We start from the raw sequence: 23,950 nt of genomic DNA on the forward strand, positions 1-23,950 counted from the left end.
TCTTTTTTCCTTTTCCCACTTTTTCCCATTCTAGTTTTTTACAAATCATCGTTTTTGTTCTAATTTTCCCAAGCCATTTTTTATGGGCGGTTCTTTCCTCTCCCTCGTGACATTTTCCGGGTCTCCCTCTCCCAAATTTCCATACGACAGGCGAGGGCCAATGATAGTCGAGAAACTGTGTGGTAGGGGCTCTGTTCTCTTTTCCTCGTTCCTTTCGACGCAGAAATACACACAATTGCATAAAACCTCCTACTGCCAGTCAAAAAGAAGGCTCTCTCCTACTATCGTTTTTTCCTCATTTTTGATTGAATGGCTTTTCTTGACTGTTTTCTCACCCACCCGATTTCTCACTTCACTCTTCCTCGAAAAAACGTTTTTTCTGCTTGATGACTAATTAGGAGGGCACATAGAATCGCGAAATGGCCCCCAATTTCAAATTTGACACCGTGGCACATCGGGACGCGTTGCGTGTTAATTCCTCATTGGCGACTTGTTTAGTCACTACCGTAGTGACTCAACAACGATTGAGATGTTTTCGAATTCCGTTTCGAAAATCTGAAAACTGACACGTGTCTAAATTTTAAGTGTGACGAAGCTCTCATTTCAGAAGCACCAGTTTGCGATTTTTTTTGTGTATTTCATATAGATTTAGTAGAAAAAAGACAGTATCTCTGTCTCTTTTCTACTGAATCTTTTCAACCATTTTACTGGATCAGTTTTCTTCTTGCGCTTCTCTAGATGCCTACTCAAGAAACTTATTTTTCACTTGACTAACCGAAGTCTACCAGACCTTTTCGATAATATTGAGAAAATAACACATGTGAGATATCTGCCATACACGCGACACTTCCGAATTCGTCATGGTGTAATTACACAAAATTCCACAGCCCCGTGTGATTTTTTCTGGTCGTCGCCTGCTCTAGTGAGTTTATCTGAGATTTTTTTCTCAATTATATTCGGGTTATTCAGAAAGAAGCAAGCCAGTAATTTGCTGATTTGCATTTTTTGGAATCACATAAATTTAAGTGCAAGGAAAATGGTGATTACCGTAAAAACTAATATAACGCCACCTGTAGTAGCACGCATCTCTAATACAACGTAATCCTTATGGGAGTGCTTATAGATACCTATAAGTAGCAAGAGCTCTATTACAGTTTTTATATACCAGACGACATTATAGTTCTTGCTTCCAATCAGCTGAACGAATTTTCAATAGACTAGCAGCCTGTTTGTTCCGGCGCTTCAAACTGGTGGCTGGTGCGCCTGCGGCGCGAGATCGTCTGCCGAAGTATAATATCTAAAATATCTTTTTATGTTGACCTGCAAACCCCAAATGTTTTACGGTAGATCAAATTTGTCTGGCGGCCTTTTTATTGAGAAACTGGCCTTCTGGGAAAAACACGAATGTCACAAAAAGAAGAAAAGAAAAAAAGAGACACCACATCATTTATTTATCATAAGAATGATAATAGGCTATCTTAATTTTGGTTCTTAGCAGTTCATGTTTAGGAATGTCTCGTTTTGTTTTTTGTGATATTCTCTGTGATGTTTTTTCTCAAAACGTTGAGAGAGACTCTTTTTTCTATGTAAATATGTGCATTGTCTTTTCTATCATTTTTGATTGTGTGTCTCTGTACCATTTCATCCATGTGTTCGAACTTCCGGTGTAATGAAATGAAAATTTTCAGACAAAATGGCCTTTTCAGTCGATTCAAATGTCAATATGATTCGGTATTTGGGCACTGAAAAAATGAATGAGATAGTTGAAGAGATGCCGAAAGATTTGTTAGAAGTGTAAGCATTGCATTTTTTCATAAAATCAAGATATTTTATTTCAGGGTATCTAACATTGTGGCAACTGTGGATAAGGAAGGAAGAGGGCCGAATGGTAAAATCGATATGGCTAAGACTGTTAACATCCAATACAGTCCACAAATTCAACGCACTGCTTCTCGAATCAGAATGATGTGAGAGGGTTTTTATTTGCTCAAGCGAATATTATAATATGTTTCAGAATTGGATCGTCTATAGATCCAACTATTGCTGCATCATGGCTCGTCTCCGAAATTTTGGGTCTTTTTGAGAACTTCTCCGATGCCATCAAAGTCATCAAAAAAAGGTTGATGTTTCCGGAGGAGAGAGACTTGATGGAACCACTGCGGAAAGCCGAAAAGATTGTCGATGAAGCTCTCAACAAAATGAGGGCTCAGTTCAAGAACATGAAGGTAACATTTTTTCGTTATGTGTGTCTTTTCAGAAAAATGTTCGATAACGCCTTTCTTAGAAATTTTCAGAGGAATTTCGACGAAAATAATATTCTTGTTTTTTGGTCATTTCAAAATGGTTTCTTAATTTTTGCAAGTTGAGTTTCCTCTCACCAGGTTGAAATGGCCTAGCACTGGTTTGATATTTTACCTGGTATGTTTTCTAGATCATTGTTACGTGGTGGCCTAGAAAACGCAATTTTCAAAAGTTAGGTTATTGCGTTTAAATGACCTAGAAAACACACCAGTTGATGGTAAGACCATTTTTAGGTCATTTTACCGTAGTGGCGTAGAAAACTCAACTTGCAAAAGTTAAGCCTCCATGTCAAAAGGATACATGGAAAGTTACATTAGTTTAAACATTTTAAAAATGAGTTTGATAGAACCGTCCGTACTGACATGGTTTGTAAAGCAATCCTTGTCCGCTTCAGCCTTCCTTTTGAAAATAGTATTAAATTTCAGAAAATCAGAACAAAAGCAGTACAAAAAGAGTGCCACAATTGCACCGGAATATTGGCTAAGCAGGAAAAAGCTTTCTTCGAGAAGAACGCAAGCCAGATAAAGCTGGAAGAGCTCAAAAAAGAACTCGAGGGTATTGAAAGCGAGAATGGAATTCTCGTTGGGTCGATTCAAAGTCTTCAGGCAAACTGTCGAGGATTGGAAGAAACTAAGAGAATGTTCAAACAGAAAACTTTGGAGGCTCAAGAAGCCCAAAGGTGAGGGAATTGAGAGCATTGATTACTTATTGATGCTTGTTTTTGCAGACGGTGGGAAGAAATCAAAAACGCGAGAGCCAGTAGAGATATGGAGCATCTCATGAATGAGAAAGTGAAACTGGAAAGTGAAGCTGCAAGACAAGAAAGGATGATTCAACAAAATGAGGAGTGAGCAAAAACCAGAAAAGTTGGAATTGCAACCAGTCATTTCAATTTCAGACAAATCGAGAGCAATCGACAGCAACTTGTGAAATTAGAAGAAGAAAACCAGTTAGGGCAGAATGTCACCGCCAGGTAATTAATGAAAATTGGAGAATGGCAAAAATTGACGAATTTCTAGATTGGAGCAGCAATATGAAGAAGTTGCAAATGAAAACACCAAAACGAAGGCTGAAATCGATGAAATTGTTGCAGCTTTGGAGCATCAGAAGAATGTGGAAAAGAATAGAAAAGAACAGGAAGCACGTACCATGAAAGAACTTCAAATGAAAATGTACGTTTCAAACTTGCCGATATACCATTCACTATGTCAACTTTGACTCCATATATCTTCTTTGATGGAAGAGAGACCGGAAAGTGGTCAACTGACAAAGTGTTTTATTTAATATCAGAAATAGTTTGTTAGTAACGGATTTTTGATATCTTTTTTTCAGGAATAAAAAAGATAGATTGGCTTAAACGTTAGGGTTGACAAGTTAAAAGTTATTGTCCTATAAGAGTGTTTACGTTAATTCATTTATGTTTTTAAGGTTGCCATCCACCAAGTTCAGTCCATTCAACACACAACCAACACCCGAATACAACAAGCAATATGCTGAAAGTGGCAACCAAAAATTCAACCTTCCAACTAAAAATTCGCGAGAAGTCCAAATTAAAGAAACGTAAGTTTGATAGTGGATTGGTTTGGTAATTTCGTTTTTAACAGGATCCCAAAAGCAACGTACACTTGCCAAAACCCATCAGAGCCATGGAGCCAGTTGAGAAGTGTTCTTGATCTTCACCGCAGCTGCAATCAGGAGAGAAACCAAGAGTGAGTCGCAATCCTTTTGACTGAATGAATTAAACTTTTTACAGGGTCACGGTAAACGTGTACAGTTCAACACAAGTGAGGGAGTATCATCATAATGTCGGAAATGACCTTACAAACCGCAATCTTCCACACAGCAAAATGCAAAATTCTCAAATGAACCAATCGTAAGTTTATTTTTTGTCGACTGAATGAATAAAAGTTTTACAGGACATCTTCAACCGCTCCCAATTTGCGAATTTCGATGGAAAATCAGTCACGTGCTCTGAATAATTTGAGTCTTGAACTCAGTGCTATTCAGAATACCCACATGAAAAAATCGTAAATTTCAAACTTGTCGACTGAATAAATGACATTTTTATAGGATCACGGCAAACGTCTACAGTCCACCACAAGTGAGAGAGCATCAGCATCATGTCGACAATTACTACAGAAATCGAAATCTTCAACGCAATACGATGCAAAATCTCCACATGAACCAGTCGTAAGTTTCATTTCTATCTACTTAATGAAAATGGCATACTTGTCATTGGCCGGGTAGGGCCCAAATGAAAAATTCTCCGGCCGTGGTCAGCTTATGAAATTTCGAAATTCCGAAGTTTCTCATAAACTTTCGAAGTTTTCGCTAGGTTTTTAATAAACATCATACTTTTGTAATAGCGGATAATCCCAGGAAGTTTTTTTTGAGATGGAATTAAACTAATTTTTCTGAACCCTTTTTAAAAATCGGCTACCCGAGCCGAAAGGATTATTTTTTGACCCTGACCCGGCCCGGCCCTGCTCGGCTGGCCGGGTCACCATGGCTGGGCCGGGCCGGGTCACCGAATTGGCCTGAAAAGTGCCTGGAATGAAGGCTTCCCAGGACTCCTTCAACCGGGTTCAATGGGCAAAACTCTATGGAAAATCTTCAACAAAGCGCGATTCAGATCACACACATGAAACAATCGTGAGTTTGATTATTGCTGACTGATTAAATGAAACTTTTACAGACATACTGACACTGCACACAATCAGCAAAATGGGAAAAAATACCTGCTTCATGTCGAGAATGCTCTCAATAATTTGAATGCTAAAGACTGCCTGTTAAATGTCGATAATGGCGCCTACAACTACAATCTTCAAAGAATCGACATGCAAGTCTCTCAGCTGAAACAATTGTAAATTTTATTATTGTCGACCAAATCAATTAGGGGTTCACAGGACTTCTGCATCCGCTTACAATCTGCGAAGCTCGATGGAAAATGTGCCACGTGTCGAGAAGGGCGCCTACAACTTCAACTTTCAAAGAAGCGCCATTCAAAATCCCCACATGAAACGACCGTGAGTTCAATTCTTATCAACTGAATAAAATAACGTTTCACAGGGCTACTGCGACCGCTTACGATAAAAAAGATATCATGAAGTATCTCGAAAATGGACTCAACGATTTGAATCTTCAAAACAGCATCATGAATGGTAAAGAGGGGAACCAAGCGTGAGTTTCAAACTTGTCGACTGAAGAAACGAGACTTTTATAGGAATACTAAAACTGCTTACACTCAGCAAAATACGAATCATTATCAGCCTCATATGGAGAATGGACTCTCAAACTTTGAAATTCAAAGCATCCAAGAAAATGCAAGGTGAGCTGACTTTCTGTTAACTTAATTGAAGATTATTCTACAGTTCGTCAACAGCGGAATACACTCGAACAATGATGCCTTTTTTCCCATTGCTGAGCAACTTGTACGACTGCCCACGATGCGGCAAGAAGGTGGTTAAGCATGATCGGGACAGCTTGTGCGCTGACTGCGAATTCAGGTGATAATTGTAGAAGGTAAAACGTATTTAAGAAGAAGTTTTTCAGTGGCTAGAACAGTATCCCCAAAACATCATTGTCCTGGAGAGTCTCCATAGTTTTTTGAACTTTTTTTTTTGATAATCGCTCACTTAATATTCGAATAAAAGATTGTGACGTTTTCTGACTCTTCTCGTATTCTCTTCTCATATTCCGTTTATCTCGGATGTATATACTATTTTTCCTTGTTTTGCACTAATGCGAATTTTTTGTCCTTGTGTATGTATCATATTCATTTCTCTCCGGAAATTAATTGTTTTTCTCGTTTTCCTCTCAATATCTTTTTATCATCGCCCGTTCTGCGTTTTTTGTGATGTTCTCTCAGTATCTCCATTTTCATACTTACTAGAGAATGGTGCAAACGGGTCATGGAGTTATGGATTGGAAAGTTGAGAAAAAATTATTCACAAATATGCAGTCAAAATCTGCTAAATAATGCTCGGAAATTAGGTGTGAAGCATTGTATTCTATACTATTTTACTCAATTTCAAGTAATTTTGAATAACGTGAACCTTAAATGAATAAATCCAAAGTCCCTATTGAAATTGAAGAAAACAGTAACGCATCCAGACCTTCAGAACTAATTATCTTCGAGCTGGCTACCGCTTAGCAGATTTTGATTGCATATTCATAATTAAATTTTCTCAGCTTTCCAATGATATCGGTCATGTGCCATAACTCTATGATCAATTTGCATAATTCCCTAGTTAGGCCGTTGATGGTTTATTGATTCTGTGCCCCTCCCGAGATGCCACATGTTGTGACCCCGGTTTTTATTTTCTTGTGTATATTAACTTTTGTCCCTTCTCTCTCTCTATCTCTCCCCCCCCCCCCCCCTATTTCTGTGTTCGGTTGGGTATTTTCTCTCGACCCTCGTAAAAGTACCTCGGGCAGGCAACGACACTCCGTCATCCCGCATAACCGCGAAAATCTGTATTTGAATCGCCAGGTTTTCGAGCACGGGTTTTTTCGAGAAATCTTATTATATCTGACAGTCAGAGATGTTCGGAACGGAATTCAGAATTTCGAAAATTCCGACCATTTTCGGAATGAAATTCCGACCGGGATATTTCCGTTGCGCGGAACGAAATTCGGACCAGAAAATTTCCGACATTTTTTTCCGGAATGAAATTCCGATCTTTTCTGAAATTCCGATCTTTCCGAAATTTTGAAAGTCGGAATTTTCATTCCGAAAATTTCAAAAAGGTCATTCCGAACATCCGTGATCTGATAGTAAATTCACGTTCACATTCCAAGGTTTGCTTTTGTTGATTATCTGAGTTTAAACTGGTGAATGATACCTTACTTGCGCCTATTTCATGTTCTTTCACACATTTTTTGTTCATTTTTATGCCTGATGCGTAGGATTAAATATTCCAATAAAAGCGAAGACAATTAATCACCTCCCATTACCCCGATCTCCCAAAAGCCGTTTCTTCTCTTTCCCATCTCAATAGGTGTATTTTTTTAATTTTTTTCCTCTGATATACATAGTCACAAAAGAAATTATGATTGAGATGCCTATGTTCGAAATTTTCAACCATGCTAGATTCCTGCGGCGTCACGATTATTATCTGAGACCTCTCACAAAGAACTCTACAAAATTATCCTCACGGATACTCTCGAATAGAGTAATCAGATATTGGAATTCATTACCGATGAAAGTGTTCCCGGTTAAGCAGTCGTCTAAGGCATTTAAAAACAGACTATCGAACTGTGATCTCAATCATTTTCTCGCTTCAGATTCCAATAATTTCTAACACCCAGTGTTGCCCCATTTCCCGTTCCCAATCCTCCCCCGTTCTTTACATCCAATCCTTTGTTAAATTTTAATCCCAATTATTCTACCTTTCACATGTCAGAGGTATCATACCCTCCGGTGAATAAACAAAATAAATAGATAGAAACCCGCACAACCCATCAACTTGAAACTCAATTTTCTCTATTACTGTGAAAGGTATCAACAATTTGTCGACAGATAAATCAGTTATCATAATATCACCAACATTTTATCAGTTAACAAATTGTTGATACTTTCACAGGAATGGAGATAGTTTAGCTCAGAGATGACAATGTGAGACGAGCCTGTGCGGCAACAAAAGGAAACTTGGCATTTTCCAAAAAATATTTCCCCCTATTTGAACGTTTTTGTTGACAATTGTGAAAAATTTCACATCTTCACAAGATTTTTGAGTTGCCGAAATGCCTAAATTTCGATAAATTTTGGCAATCGTCAATTTGCATCCGCGCAGGCCTGGTGGAACGCCGCTATCTCTTATTACGCCACCACCACACCGTTCCGACCGCACCACGATTAGCATGGTGCTCTTCTCGTCGTCTTATGTATGTTCAACCAGTGTCTTTGTCTCTCAACCCTCCGACGCAACCTCTTTCAATCTCTAAAAATTCATAACTTCTTACTCTTCTCTCCAATTTTTATGAAATCCTGGTCGGTTTCTTTTTTTTACCTGTCCATTTTTCTGTTGCCTTTGCCCTATTTTGTGTTTATATGAACCAAAAATCTCAAAATCTAATTTGTTATCATTCAAGATCTAGCAGACATTTATAACTCTTTAATTTTCAGAAATGCTTCCGAACAAATCAAACCAATCGGATGTGCCAAAAGGACCAATTGTTCTGCCAGAACCTGAAAAGCGTACGGTAGTGAAAGAAGCGTTTCCGGATCCGTTACCGTCTCAAAATCGCTTTGTGTTCCAAAAAGACAAAAACTTGTGAGTTCAAGTATTTTATAATTAATTCGGAATGTTGCGATTCTTCCTTATATATAAAGCGCTAGACGCTTATGTTGGTCTTCATGGGTCGTTGTTTTATCATTTGAGAAAGAGTATACGAAGAGAGAGGTAATGGTAGCGGAGTGATGAACCAGTAAAATAGATTAAGCTGAAGGCGCACCAGCCAGCGGGCTGGTAGTCTTATAAGATGACAAAAAAACTCAGAAGGAACCATTTTTCTCTGACTAAATCAATTAATTTTTTCAGTTACTTTGTCAACTTTGGAGTTTATCGTCAGTCGAACGGCTCTCAGTATTTTCAATTCGCTTCTGAGATCATCCTTAACCAGAAATATATCAATATAATGGAAAGGATAAATAAAGAGTGTCAAGGGCGGAAACTGATTGACCCATCTTACAAAATGCCGACTTATGGAGTTGTTTGGCAGACGACAGAAACCAAAGGAACCATGACAACGCCACTGGAATTGGAGTCGCCGACCCCTCCGAATCAGAAAGATCATCCTGAAACTTGTGAGGGATGTATTTTGAAATCCGAACTGCGCATCAAAAACGATGAGGAGTTGAGAATTTTGGGGGACTACTTCGATGAGGCTGTGCGAGAACTGGAGAAGCACACGGAAACGAAGAGGAATCTCGAGAAAAAACTGAAGAATACGATGTTCAGCGAAAAATTACTCGAAGAAGCCAGAAGGGAATTTCAGGAGAAGAACAAGAAAATCAGCTCCCTGGAAGAGTGAGTTTCAAAATCGGTGTAATGTGTCAATTCAATTCATTATAGAACGCTTCGAGAAGTTCAATCACAAAAGGAAGGAAAACTCTTGGAAAAGATGAGAAACCAAAAAATGTTGCTGATTGATGCCCACTCAACCAGAGAAACTGAATTAGAGAAGCTGAAAGAGTGAGTAGCAAATTTTATTAGAAGTAGTATTAGTCAACTATTCCAGAATCATTCGAAATCAAAACGAAGAAATTTGCCAAATGATCGAAACTAAGGAGGATTTAACCGAAAACATAAGAAGGTGAGAGATTACGTTTTTATTCAAAAGAATTGACCAATTTTTAGAGCTAGAATTGAACATAAGGACCTCCACCAAAAAAATAAGGCATTGAGGATTCAATATCAAACAATAAGAACGGAACGACACAGGGGTGAAGAGATTTACATGAAACACATCGATAAATCAATCGAAATACATTCTGGAAGGTGAGCGTCTTAGAAGGTAGACTACGAAAAAACTCTAGTTTCCCTGATTGGAGCTGTAATTTTTGAATCCAAGAAAGTTCCGACAAGTTTTTAGTCTCCACTCTAGTGACAAGACTGAAGTCACCTATACCTTGGTTTAAGAATCGAAGAGTTGGAAGAGTTGGGACACCAAACGCTCGCAAATCGTGCGAAGGTGGAATTTGAACGGTACAAGACAGCATTCAACGCTCGGCTCGATATTATTACTGCAAACCAGATTCATCTGCAGGTAAAATCATAATTTTCAAAAATCATATCGGCACATGCTTTATTTCAGCAAATTGACACTCTTTACCTGCTTGTTGATGTGCCTTCTTTCAAAAAGTTTTCATCAAAACTTTTTGATGAAATAACTGCTGCAATTTTGCATAATGATAATCAACGGGGGGATAATGGAAACCGTGTGGCACCTCCAACTCTTCAACGAGCAGATGATGGCAACCGTGTGGCACCTCCAAATATTCAACAAGATGAACAGGAAAAGGAGCATGAATGTCCACTTTGCTTCGCATCGATGCTTCATGGCAAAGTTCTGGCCTGTTGGTCGTGCAAGAACAAGTCTCATGAATCGGTAACGTTGTTCGCATTAATTCCATGTTTTATTTCCTTAACATTTAAGTGCGTCAGAAAGTGGCTCCAAAAGAAATCTACGTGCCTCTTCTGTCGGATTAAATGGGTGGATCCTGTCGATTTTCCACCTCTCTCCGGAAGCTGAATATCAATTCTCAATAATTGGGATTATATTAATTTTTCTTTTTAATTTTCTTGGATATGAAATATGTTTAAAATGTTTTTTGACTTTCATTTTTTCAATTCGAAATACGGTACTTCATAACCGTGTTTTACTTACCTACAAGTACTCATCTTTTCCCGTTTATTGCTCATTCCGTTCCTTCTCTTTTTTTTACTGACATGTTTATCAAGTGACTAACTGAGTACTGTATTTCAATCAATTTATTTTTGCAGAGAAATTGCAATGCCACCCAAAAAGAACAAGAAGAACAAAACGCCTTCCAACGAACCCAAGCCCACGAGTGAAAATTCAAAGGTTACAGTTGAATCAGGAAATGGGCAATTGGTACGGGACACGGAAAAGACACCCGAAAAATGCGTTGATTGCTTAGAGAAGCAAAAGTTTTTCAAGAAAAACGAAGAAAAACTGAAAAGAATGAAGGACAGCATTTCCTCTTTCAAAGTCGATATAAATCGTTTGAAAGACTATAACAGCAAACGTGAGATCGAAGTGGAGAATTGGATTGCAAAATCCGAAGAGCTGAAGAAAATCCAAAACGAGTGCTCGGAACAAAATGAAACTATACAGTATTATGAAAAGTGAGTGTGATTCTTTCCCTATACCAAGTAGTAGCTTTTTCACAGCATGTTGAATGACATGGAGGCGGAAGAAATAATTTTCGAGATGAGTTCTTTGAAACTGGAGAATGATCGTTTGGAGAGACAACTAGAGCCAAAAGATCATGAACTGGAAGCACTCAAAGAGTAAGTAACGTTTTTGCAGTTTTAATCAATGTGAAAGCATTACAGACAAATCCGCAAAAACAGTGAGCGCATTACCACTATGACACAAGGCTACGAATTGCAACTGAAAACATTCGAAAGGTACAATACCGGACAATATTGATTTTGACCATTTTCAGGAGTCATGAGTTACATATTACTTTGTAAATTTTAGAGGTTATAATCAAACAGAGATTAAAAACTTTCCAGATATAGAATTTTTCAAAAAATTCAATTTTTTTAGTATTTTCCGATTTCTGAAAGACACAGTGCAAAAACTGAGAAAAAAAGCATCCTTACGAAAACGGCAAATAACTGAAAAACTAAGAATTTCAAAACTTTCTGTGACTTCAAAGTTTGCAATTTAAGTCTGATAACCTCCTAAATTTTCAAAGTAAGTGGGCACTTGACAGCCTAGCTCCAGACTTTTGAAAAAAGGTCAAAACCAACTGAACAACTCTTAATGTGGTATTCAAAACTGCAAAACCGTCGTTTTCAGCTTATCCAACGAAAATCATATAATGAGCGAAGATTCAGCAGCTCTAAAAAGCCAAATCGAGATAAGGGAAAACAATCCAAGAGTTATTTGATTTCAACGATGATGCAAACATTCAGAAGTATTCCAATCAATTATTTTCGCCTTTTTATCTATAAATCATTTTTTTTTTAATGTTATTCCGTTTTTTTTGTGGATGGTTGGTTTACGTGTTAACATACTCAAGACTACTACCTAGTTTCCCTATATCAGTGCATCTCTCATCTTTTTTGGATATTCTCAACACATTTTTCCATTTTTTCGGCTGTCCGTCATTTTTGTCTCTATAGCATGAGCACAACCAAATACATTTAACATCGCCTTCGGGTCAGTTCCCATATCTCTCTTTTTAAGTGCCTGTTCGCTTTTCTCAATCGATTTTTGTATATACATGACTTCCTTCAAAAAAAGATTTTCGGAAAATAATATTCAACGTTTTTTCTCCAGTCTTGCATTTTATTTCTTCTATTTCTTCTTCATATCCTTTGATTTTTCAGGGTAACAACACAATGACTAGAAAGAAGAAGTCGAAAGCACAGAAGTCATCTCCGAAGACGGATGCGAATACAGCTCTGCAACCAACCTCGGAACAAATTCTGAAGACAGCTGCGAGTTCAAAATCAGCTAATCATTTCACTGATGAGGAGAAAAAATCGGCAATGACTCGTTTTCGAGATATGGAGCACACGCTGTAAGTCTGCATTCACGTTAAAATATAATGTTAAAACCTATTTTAGCATTTCCGATGCTTATTGTCAATTATTCGATGGAACAAAGGAAGGAAATTGCATATATATGGATATTCCGATAAAGGTCACTGATCAATTCAAAAAATCGTTAGAAGAAACCATACAGCTATTCAAGCAAATGTCAGTTTATTAACGCCTGCACTGTTCAAAATTTGCATTTTACAGTAAGATGTCAGACTTTCAAATCCCATTTGAAGTGGAGATTCGCCCAAAGATGTCCAGAAGGGAAATTCTAAAAATGTATGGGATTTTCTTATCTGCTGTGGCGAAGTGCATTTCGTGTTTCGAAAGGAAGGACTGCCCGGATAACCACAACTACGATTGTTTATCTATGTTAAGCTTGATGGGAACAATGTACAATTTTTTCGTTGCCGGAGTTGACATACAAAGTCCACGCACATCGTCAATTTCTGACCATTCGTTCAAACTAATCGAAGTAGTTGGAAATGGAACGAGAGGACGCTCAGCAGTACACCACCGAAGTCAGCACAGTACACCGTTTTCACAACATGTCCTCTACAGAATGTTAGAGACTCCGATTCTTCAAAATCAGGCAGAACAGAAAAACGGAAAAACAGAAGAACAGACAGTTACTCCTCAAGAAGCAGTATGTGAAAAATGCAGTAAAACTGAAGCTAAATATGAAATGCAGAAGACAGAATTGAAAAAAACTCAACAGGAGATTGAGACTGTCAAGAAGCAGCTGGAAAATGCCAAGCTGCGGAACAGTTCTCTCCGCAAAGAAGAAATGACGCTTAAGAAAAAAGCCGAGAAGATGGAGAACCTTCAGAGAGATTGTAACGAACACGCAGAAACAATTCGTTTCTATGAAAAGTAAGTTATTGGGTTTGAAAACATCTGAGCTTTTAAATTTTTTTAGTTCGATGAATGACGTCGGAGGAGATTTTGTATTGGACGATATCCAGATGCTGAGTGAAGGTGTTCAAAAACTATCAGAGAATAATAACCAAAGAATGGCAAATCTCAATCACCTTCAACAGTGAGCTTCTATTCCCTTATAAACATATAATGACAGTTACAGGGAAATCGCAGAACAACAACAGGGAATTCTTGCTCTCACTCAACAAAATGAATCTCTTCGCGAAAACTACCACAGGTAAAACATTCGCTTTCACAGGAGCATGATCTAACCACTTTTTCAGCGTAAAAAATAAAATGGAGCAAGCGGAAAATGAGAAGATACAACTGCAACAAAAGCGCACATCTCTTCTTCGCAATAGTGGAGCATTGTTCACATCTCAGAATGGGAATGCAAACTAAATTTTAATATTCCGAACTCACTTTGACAATGTTGGAGTCACAAAAAATCTGTCGCTTCTTTCTCTCTTTTCTTTTATTTTCTTTTTTTCTTTCTTTTTTTCTTTTCTGTGATGTTGGCACATCCTAATTTTAACATTTCGCAATTCTTGCTGTTTTTCAAATAAACTCGGTGAAAATCGTACTTGTAAAATTCCGGGCCGGGCCTGAGGAAATTTTGCCCGGGCCCGGCCCGGAAGGCCCGGTGTCAAAAATTCTGTATTTTTTGAGCCAAATTTTGAGCTCTCAATATAATTTTTTTCCATTTTTTTTTCGTATTTCGGATTGTTTGTCTGTCTGATAAAAAAAAATCGCAAAACTCGAAAAATTTTTTTTGGTCAAAAAAAATCACATAAGGGTCCCCCTTATGTTTTTTTTGAAAATTTCTAAATTAGTGAAATGACGGGCCCGGCCCGGCCCGAACCGTTACAAGTATGGTGAAAATGGGAAAGACAATGATTCATTTTAAGAATCCGGAAATAAAAAACAACAATGACAAAAATTATGATGCAGCCTTGTCTGCTCACGAATGTTTGAATTGTCATATTTCAAATTCAGAGAAACAAATGTGTGCTATAGATATGCCGTGATAGTCTTCCAATTTCTAGGAAATCCCAGAAAATTCTAAAACTAAAAATTTCCAGAAAATCTGAATTCTTTCAGAACTTTAAAATTCTGGAAAACTAATTTTGAAACACGAAGAAGGCAAAAATGAAATATTTTTCAAACCTCATATACCTTTGTACAAGTTAGTACCTTTGTACAAGTTTGAGCAAATTCTTAACAGTTACCTTTAAAACCTTCCCTTATTAGTTTTTGTGAACGTTCATTTGATTTGTTAAACATTTCCATTAAATTTCAAAAGCCCTCGACATATTCCGGCTCTTTATGATTTAACGCGGGTTCAAACAATTAACGGGGGTTTAAAATATTAACGGGGGTTTACATTCTTGACGGGGGTTTAAAAAAAATTAGAAAAATTAACGGGGTTTTGAAAATTTGAAGGGGTTTTGAGAATTAACGGGGATTTAAATATTAGACGGGGGTTTTCAAAAAGTGTCAGGACGATGTTTGGGGAAGTCCCCAAAATGTTTCAAAGTGCTACAGTTTCTTGTTTTTTGCTCATTTCAGTTGATTTATTCTTTTCTGAAATCATTTTCTTGTTTTGTTCTTTTTTCATATCTAAAGTTTCATGGCACTGTTCTAGAATTACGGAACGAAAAAAAATTTATCCAAGTCTATCATCTAACCTTGGAAGCAGGTACAGGAGGCTTAGAAAGGAAAGGGCGATCAAATAGTTGCTCTTAGAGAGGTTGAATGGTGTTGGCGAGTCAAGTGATCCGGGAAAGCGGTACAGTTGTATTTTGGATTCGAGGTTAGAACTAGCAGAGTTATGTAACTTGCCGCCAATTTTCCGATGACTTAGATGAAGGAAATATGACGTTTCAGCCTAAGCCTATAATCTACGAAGGTTTCCTAGTGTCAAAATTTTTCTACCCATTTTTTTATGTGATTTTCATTCGTTCCGCAATTCTAGATCAGTACCATAAAATTTTAGAAATGAAAAACAAAAAACAAAAAAATGATTACAGAAAAGAATAGATCAACTGAAATGAGCAAGAAACAAGAAACTGCAGCACTTTGGAACATTTTGGGGACTTTCCCAACCATGACTCCGACACTTTCTGAAAACCCCGTTAATTCCCAAAACCCCTTCAAATATTCAAAACCCCGTTAAATCATAAAGAGCCCATATTCCATCATGATTTTCTGGTCGACTCCAAAAAATCATTTCGCAATGAAAAACTCCGGAACTCGCTTTCAACACAATACGATAATTGTCGAGGCTCTACACAATGAGCCACGTGAAAGAAAGCTAAAGTTGGCGCCGACGAAAAAAAAACATTGAAAGAGAAGAACATTCAGCTATGACGCACGAAGTTCTCGAGAAGCTCTATGAAAAAATCGACAAGGAACTTGGAGAGGATCATGTTCAGAATCTGGTCAAAAATTTGATGGCAACTGAGAATCAAGAAGAAACATTACAAAACTTGATAGAATTGCACAAGCAGGTAAGGCTCAATTTGGTAAATACTTTTCTGAAATTATATACAGTTTAAGTTTTTGCCAATAAGATATACTAAACGTCTTTTTCAGCAGATTTTTTACCATTATTACCATTTTTAATAGTCTGGTCAGTACAAAATCTGGCCTTTGACAAATCGGCAAATAGTTAAATAACTAGAATTTCCCAAATTAAGTCTAGAATGCGAACATTTTTATCTAGATCTGTTTAACACTCTTCAAAATTTTCTGAGTGATGGGAAACTTGACAACCGAGCTCCAGACTTCTAAGAATGATCACAATAGCTGCAAATCAATTGAAAGATATTTTTGTATGTCTTATCGACCGTTAATGTATTTTTCTAATTTTTCTTCTTGCCTTCAGTGTTGCTCGGTGTTTCTCAATACTTCTTCCACTTCAACTACACGTAATCGTCCCGCCTCGACAAAAAAGAAAATTATGAAAAAATAAATTTAATTTTTTGATGAATTTGTCATGAATCTTAACTTCTTATATTGTAAAATTGAGGAAAAAAACCAGACAATAAAAATCATCATTCATTCATAGTTTCACACTACATACAATTTTTTTTTCAAAGAACAACAAAGAAAGTTGTTTTTAAATAAAATATTATGGCAAGTCACATCATATCCACATCATAATTACTTCAGTTTTGTATACACCACTCTTGTATGTTCAAGATATCCAACTTTTGGATGAGTCGCCGTTCTCATCTCAATCACTTGCTCCATATATCTATCGTCGTGACGGATGAACGTTCTTCGCAACTGAAATCAAATGATTAAATTGATTAATCAAAAAGAAAAAGGTCATACATCTTCCACTGGCAAATCTCGGGAGAATGAAATGCGTCCAATATCCTTTAACGTGAGAACCAGTTTGTTTGGCGAGACAGTACCAGTTTCGTATGTGGTGAATCCTGTAATTGAATATGGAACAAAAAATGCATTATTTTGTGTTACATGATAATTGGTAGTGGATGTAACTCAAATGAAACGCGTTACAAAAAATGTAACAAAAATTTTTATCACTTCAAAACTTACCATTATTTCCTGTTGTCATCAATGTAGCATTTCCAACTGGGTCCACAGTCAAGAATCCCCACTCGTCATGAAAATGATCTTTGGTGGAATGAGACCAGGCACGAGCTCTGCAATAAATCGGGATTCTTCACGGAACTTTTTTCTTCAAATTTGACCTTATTCTGCCCTCTACCCAAAATGATTAGTGATCCCTGTAGAAATCAAACGAGTTCTTTCCACTTTTCCGTTTTTCTTCTCAAGGAAGCAGGGGCTACTCGAAAAAAAAAACACAAATGAAACTACCTTTCTCTTCTATCTGTTAATGATATAGGACATAAGGAAGTTTTTATTTTAGACAACTTTCGCTTTCAACGAGTTTTTTATTGTAACAACCCAATTAGGGTTTCGCATTGTTAAACTCTCACGTACTTGAATAATTTCAAGGTCGAAAATAACTTACGAGAAGTTTAAGAATTGTACATTGGCCGATTTGGCAATTGGCGCCTCGTTGATGACCAGTTCTTCACCGAATGTCATTGTTGGCACTGTTGGCCAGAAAATCTGAAAATGGAATTATGTTTCTGACAAGATATTCAGAATGCTTTTGAAAAGCAATTTTTTTTAAGTCGAATCAAACCTTTCCTGAGAATTCCGATCTCCATTTTCCAACAATCCACTCTAATTTTTGATTGTGCTCATTCAAGACCTGAAAAAAGTGGGTTGAGAAGATGTGAAAACCAGTACAGCTGACCTTCAAATCTGCAACAGAACATAACGTATTTTCTGAAATAGAAGCTCACCCAAACTGGCAACTTTGAGCTCAAATGTCTCGGTTCCAGTTAGAAATATCAAAAAATTGTCAACGAATGAATTATCTATCATTCTATCACCAGCTCATCAGTTGACAAAATTTTGATATCTTTCCAATGAATCCAGATAACTGAGCTCAACGTTGACGTTTTGGGTGGGCTTCTATAAAATGAAACGGTATTCTTCATTTTTCAAAATAACTTCTGAAAGTTTCAAAGCAAAAAACTATAATTTCAAATTTAGAAAATTTCTTTCTATCAAGGTGTTTCGTTTTCAACGAAGCGAACTATCATTACTATAATATTTACCTGCTGTGAAATAGGAACTATTGAAATAAATAATAGGGCTGAAACGACAACGTGGCATCTTAACGACGACATGTCCACCAGCTGTGCCGTCGGTTCTGTCCTCCTCTCTTCCAACACACGATGAGAAGAAACGGGGGGATGATGACAGTCAAAACGAAGGGCGAGACCGGTCTACCATAGTCGGTTTCTCTCAACGGCGTCTCCACCCACTCGAACGATATTTCTGACATCCCTACGACGTCTTCTCCGCAACGCTTTCACCGTTCCTTCCTTCTCCCTCCCTCCATCTGCTTGTCATTTTCTTTCCGCATTCATCTTTTCATTTCGTACACTCAAACACAGATACATTCAGATTGAGAGAGACCGCCTAGACTGATCTTCTCTCTGCCTGCTGCTTGTACGCCATATCAGCATCAGTCTCCTGTCTTATGAACACCGATTCCAATAGATATGTTCCGTGTCAGCTTTAATAGATCTTCATTATAGGAAGAAGAAACATTTTAAGTTCTGGGGAAGTAAAAATAGTCACTTTAAAAGGGAGTGACTGCTTTTGAACGAGATTGAATGCTATTTCTCAAAAAATCCCCCCCCCCCCCGTACTTTGCAGTTTTCTTATCCTCGGTAACTTCCAGAACCGAAAAATTCGAATTACTGGTAACTACACTTTAAAATACGTCATTACAAGCTACACAGAAATTTAAATACTTTAAAATCTAGTTCGAAAAACAAGAGAAAACCTAACGTGCAGTTCTTCATCCTTCAAAAGTGAGCATAAATTGCTAATAAAAAAGCCAAAACAGCCACAAACCACAACTCTGGTCACAAATTTCTGTATGATGAGGCAGTTTCCTGGTTTTGGGAGGTCTTAGCCTTGCTCATACATTTTAGAGACCAGAAATCGAAATGTGCATGAAACGTTTGCGTTCAAAGTACGTATACAAAACGAAGGAAAGTTGGAAACCTGGAGGATAAGGATAATCCAGATTTCAGGAAACTTGAAAATATTATTTTAGGGTTGGAAAGTTGGAAATAACAAATATTAAATTTACGCTTCGTTTTTCAACTTCCTGAAATGTTCGTGTTAATGTTGTTGAAGAATAAAATTTTCAATTTTCCACTTATTTTACGTACTTTGATATCCAATTTGTCTTTATAATTTCAGACCTTTTCTCAGAGAATATATATATTTTTTTCAATTTTCGAAAAAAAAGCTGTAAAATAGTGGAAAAATATAAAAAACTTTATTAGCAAGACGTCTGAAATACTATATTTCATTTAAATTCTAAATATAACATAACATAATTCACGGAACTGTTTTATTGGTACTGAAACTGGTACAACTCGCCTGAAACTAGCTAGCACATTTTCAAAATTTTCAGAGAAAAGTTTTCTATTTTCAACCCATCCGGAAATTTTCATCAAAACTATGTACAACGAGATGTCGAGGTTCCCTTGTTAAATTTTAATTTCCATTGACGAAATTTATGTGAATGTTGAAAATAAAGAAATGATCCCGGGCGGGATCGAACCGCCGACCTTCTGTGTGTAAGACAGATGTGATAACCACTACACCACGAGACCTCTGGTCGGACGAACACACTTGCCATGAACACATAGTGTGTCACCAAGCCCCTCCACACTCCTCGTCTCTTCTCCTAAAAACACGCACACTCCTTCTTCCCGAACAGCTAGGAGGGAAAAAAACAAGGGAGAAATACTTTTTTTCAGGTTGACCTGTTTGAGAAGCACGTCATAGGTGGTGTATCGATAAGAAAATATAGTCCCGAAGGATCGTATTCTATAGAATATTTATACGAAAGTTTATTATGAATGTAGTTTGAAAATCAGCCCATGAGATAAAGCTGTCTAATTATGAAAACATAAAGGAGGAAAAGATGTTTGAGAGTTTTAAGATGGTATTATACAATTCCCTTATCCACCTGACTGAGAACCGTCATGATTATTACTTTTACGTTTTCCCCACTACTAGTATCAAGAACTTGGATATAAGGTCAGTTTCTTTTTACAAACACACATGTTCACACAATATCTTTCTCACTCGAAGAGAAAGAAATGGAGAAACATCGTTTTTTTCCGCTTGTTGAAAAGTTCGCTTTCATTCACTTTTTGTCGCCACGTTCGCCCTCCAATTCATCACCACGCGGCAGTCAGTCAAAATGCATAATAATCATTTTGATAGTTTTTATTCTGCGACGCAGTTCTTTTTCATTTGAACTTTTTTCAAAAGTTAGTTTTCAATACCTCCGTTATTTTTTCATAGGCGGTGTTGCAACAGGATTCAAAACTAAAGTGTTATTTTCAAACTCAAAAGGTTTTTGCAACACATTTCTCCGTTTGAAAATATATGGAGAAGTTCGATCCCTCATTTTGAGCTACAAATACTGCTAAGAAAAATCTTTCAGTTTTCCATAATCTCGGGCTCAATGAGCACCTTATCTAGAAACAGTTTTAGCATACCTGTATATTTTACTTCCCGTATTACCATCCACCCACCATAATTCACAACTTTTCATGTTAGACTGGAGTTTATGTTCTTGACCCATAATCTTTTGTAAAAATCATGTGCTCATCCATCACATCACCACCACCACCACATACTCATCCCATTTGCTCGAAATAGTCACCGTCCCTCTCATGCCGGACCAGCAACAGTTGGGCTCGCGTATGTTGCAATTCTCGTGGATTGGGGCCAGAGTTTTTTGACGACGAGATGAGCAAGAAATCCGTGAAATGAACGACAAGAACGTGCATAAAAGCGTTGGAAAGGGATAGCGGGGAGAATTGAGCTCATGCCAGATGCTCCAACGGAAAAAGAAGGAGCCAGAAAAAACGCTGGATCGGAAAGAAAATCTGGTGGCTCTCTATTCACTTTGTGATTTTAGATTGTAGGAACTTCTTTCTAATTGCTTTTAGTGTCCTTGTCTTAGTGTTTATGAATCTCTGCAGTCAAGAACGTTTGCGGGGAAGTCAAGGGGGATCGAGCAAAGCAGACAACATGTTCTCCAGAATTTTCAAGGACACGAGTACGCTCACATTTTGATTCTTCTCCCCCCACTCACCTATCTTTTTTTTGCTCCTCGACTACTTTTTATCATTTCGAGCCCATCCGTCATCCTACTTGCTTTGACGATTTTTTTTTTCGCGTTCTCTTCTAGTTGTCTTGTTCTCTCTCATCTGTTCTCAGCATCACCACAGGTCAAACTATCAATTACACCTCATTTCAAACTCTCGTAAACGACTCTTCTCTATCTTCCCTATGTTGTCTTTCTAGTGTCAATCCAGTGAACTCTAATTATCGAAAAGGCAACAAAGGTTGCTTGCTTGTCAACTGATATAAATTAGGTTCACGCTTCCCAACTTGATCCATCAATCTTCTTCGAAGCTTCTTGCGGTATTACACTGAGTTTGGATTGCACACACACAAACGCAAATACACACATAAATCGACGAGAAGTGATTGTTTTCTTTTTGAAACAAGTGTGAAAACGAGAAAACCACAAACATGTTGGATATGAATGTCTGGGAAAATGGTATGAGCCGATAGAAGGAATTTTTCTGGGAAAGAATTTTTTCATGGAAGATACTGTACATAGGGGAAAAGGGTTTTCCCGATTTTTTTGTTCTGATTCTTTGAACTGGACTTATTAGATAATATTATAATTTCAGAGAAACTTGTATATTTTCTCAATTAGTTTTTTTATTTCTTTCACCAACGTATCATCAATCAACAAAAATATCTGATCACTGGACGCTCCTGCTAGCCAATAGTTTTTTATCACCTTTTTCTCATTCTTACGCTAGAATTTACTGCCTTAACCTACTCCGTTCCATGCCTTAGTCTTCTCATGGATCATTCGTTTTTACTCCCAAAAACTTCTCCATCTTCATTCCCAGCTTCTCTTCCTCCTCCACCCTTCCATCTTCATTTTGCTCTTTACACATTTCATGTTGTATTACACAACTTTGAGCATCTCTCACAACACACACACAATACAAGTTAAGGAGACAAATACCACGATTTTTTAATTGCTCTTGAATGGTTTTTCCTTGGGTTTGGGATTTGAGGGTTTTGAGGGATCTGAATGTTAGAACAGAAGTGTGTTACATTGAAAGCTACAGTATGCCGTTTCGTAAAATCTGTCCTTTGTAGGATGAAAACATTTTCTTTGGAATTCCATTCAGATTTTTCTGACTAGAATTTCGAAGAGATCCTTGTTATCCAGTTAAGTTAAACATTTGTAACATGAAATTATCTTGTTTGTAGAAAGCTACCGTAATCCTTGCAAAATATTTAAATTTTCTAACGTCATTTAAGCCTTAATTAGCAAAATAAAAAAAATTCTTGACTCAATGGAGTCTTAAAATAATCAAGGTAATTTTTGAAATGATTAAAGCTTATTTGCGAATGAAGATCTAAGTATTATATAAAAGGTAGAAGAATTCTGAAACTACAGTAGGAAATGACGTTTCTTATTCTGACAGTAATAAAATCACCTTTCAAATCTAATCGCTCCATCTTCAGATGTTCCTGATATTTAATTTTTTGTTGTGATTTTTCTATATTCTCCGAATCTTCTACCCCAATTTACAACTGTTCTGATATCCATGTCAATTGCCCCTGGATATTTCCATAGATAAATCTTCATCGTTCCCGATGACTTTTGTGATTCTTGGTTCCTATTTCTCGTTTCGTCTTTGTAGATTCGAAGACACATTCCACCCCGCGAAACTTTTTTTTTGGGGCTAGTACCCTACGACCTTTTTCTCTCCTTTCACTCATACAACACATACACTGCTCAATTTCTCAGCTCGTCCGGCTTATGTCATAACGTCGATTGGGAAAAGGGGAGGGGTCAAAGCGTGTTGCCACAGATCTTCGGAGTTCCGATCTACCACCTATCACCTTCTCTGATTCATGATTCTTCCACAGATGCCCTTTTCTCCTTATCTCTATCGACCTTAGCGATCGTCGCGCCCTACTCTTCCTATCCGTTTTTTTTGTCTCCTTTAATTTGATACAATATGAATGGTAGCTAATCCAAATGTACTAGTTGATCAAAAAGCACCTACTATCGCGAATATTCTCTTCCGTCTTCTACAACTACTCCTTTTTTGCGTGTTCCACGACAACAACAAATTCCGCATTTTGAGCGACGACGAAGGTCAGACGCCTTCTACCTAATATCAAACTTTATGCGAGGCAAAGGAGGAAATGGAATTGTATGAAGACGCACAACTCGAATTATCTCTGATTTTGTACCAGCTCTTTTCCAATAATTTTAAAAATTTCCGGCCACCGTAACCCTCTAGTCTTCACTGAAGATTACAACTCATTTGGGAATACATATCTTGTCCACTAAACAATGAAAACAAAGAATGATAAATGTTATCAGCTGTGTTTTCGGTTCTCTTCACAGTTTCTCAATTTACGATCTCCTTGTAAAAAAACGTATTGACAAAATGGCCTGTCGGCGATGCCGGGTTGTCTGGTTACTCATCTTTTGATTTACTTGTTTTGTTTCTTCACTCACCTCCGAAAAAATTCGAAACCTGACCAGTTTTCTCATATATCAAATGTTAAGTGAAAAATACGGTAGCTAAAAATATCCGGAAATCCTGCATTTAAGCTTCCAGATTTTGAACCTTCTTCAACAGTAATCCATCCTCCCACATTACCTTTCTAGGTAAAACTGGAATTTTTCTGAAAACAACTTTCGGCAATTATGCAAATGTCTCATCCGATGT

The 23,950-nt window shown here is 37.3% G+C and overlaps 5 protein-coding genes and 1 non-coding gene across 6 annotated transcripts; 4 read left to right on the forward strand and 2 right to left on the reverse strand.

Annotated features, from left to right (window-relative positions):
- Window positions 1-1,693: 1,693 nt before the first annotated feature.
- On the forward strand, window positions 1,694-5,811 carry CBG27857 (the record flags this gene model as incomplete). Its single annotated transcript, XM_045240073.1, has 16 exons — window positions 1,694-1,794; window positions 1,839-1,967; window positions 2,015-2,225; window positions 2,727-2,980; window positions 3,029-3,148; window positions 3,200-3,274; window positions 3,321-3,473; window positions 3,730-3,861; window positions 3,906-4,010; window positions 4,055-4,174; window positions 4,372-4,491; window positions 4,997-5,164; window positions 5,208-5,327; window positions 5,371-5,481; window positions 5,525-5,629; window positions 5,673-5,811. 16 exons carry the CDS (start codon window positions 1,694-1,696, stop codon window positions 5,809-5,811), a joined length of 2,163 nt encoding a protein of 720 aa, XP_045097855.1.
- A 2,619-nt stretch (window positions 5,812-8,430) lies between these two features.
- On the forward strand, window positions 8,431-10,557 carry CBG00059 (the record flags this gene model as incomplete). The annotated part of the gene is made up of 8 exons (XM_002645160.1): window positions 8,431-8,576; window positions 8,844-9,332; window positions 9,378-9,497; window positions 9,544-9,618; window positions 9,663-9,803; window positions 9,945-10,071; window positions 10,120-10,413; window positions 10,462-10,557. The coding sequence occupies 8 exons, from the start codon at window positions 8,431-8,433 to the stop codon at window positions 10,555-10,557; spliced, it is 1,488 nt and encodes a 495-aa protein (XP_002645206.1).
- A 261-nt stretch (window positions 10,558-10,818) lies between these two features.
- Window positions 10,819-13,922, forward strand: CBG00060 (the record flags this gene model as incomplete). The annotated part of the gene is made up of 11 exons (XM_002645161.1): window positions 10,819-11,174; window positions 11,220-11,339; window positions 11,385-11,459; window positions 11,602-11,712; window positions 11,857-11,938; window positions 12,390-12,583; window positions 12,630-12,761; window positions 12,807-13,475; window positions 13,522-13,641; window positions 13,684-13,758; window positions 13,805-13,922. The coding sequence occupies 11 exons, from the start codon at window positions 10,819-10,821 to the stop codon at window positions 13,920-13,922; spliced, it is 2,052 nt and encodes a 683-aa protein (XP_002645207.1).
- A 1,964-nt stretch (window positions 13,923-15,886) lies between these two features.
- On the forward strand, window positions 15,887-16,494 carry CBG00061 (the record flags this gene model as incomplete). Its single annotated transcript, XM_002645162.1, has 2 exons — window positions 15,887-16,030; window positions 16,408-16,494. 2 exons carry the CDS (start codon window positions 15,887-15,889, stop codon window positions 16,492-16,494), a joined length of 231 nt encoding a protein of 76 aa, XP_002645208.1.
- Window positions 16,495-16,685: 191 nt separating this feature from the next.
- CBG00062 lies at window positions 16,686-18,064 on the reverse strand (the record flags this gene model as incomplete). Its single annotated transcript, XM_045240074.1, has 6 exons — window positions 16,686-16,811; window positions 16,860-16,963; window positions 17,088-17,194; window positions 17,527-17,627; window positions 17,704-17,772; window positions 18,053-18,064. 6 exons carry the CDS (start codon window positions 18,062-18,064, stop codon window positions 16,686-16,688), a joined length of 519 nt encoding a protein of 172 aa, XP_045091459.1.
- A 1,628-nt stretch (window positions 18,065-19,692) lies between these two features.
- CBG28793 lies at window positions 19,693-19,765 on the reverse strand. The gene has a single exon. It is a non-coding gene (tRNA).
- Between the last annotated feature and the right edge of the window lie 4,185 nt (window positions 19,766-23,950).

Source organism: Caenorhabditis briggsae (genome assembly GCF_000004555.2).
Source record: "Caenorhabditis briggsae complete genome, chrX, whole genome shotgun sequence".
Lineage (NCBI taxonomy): Eukaryota > Metazoa > Nematoda > Chromadorea > Rhabditida > Rhabditidae > Caenorhabditis > Caenorhabditis briggsae.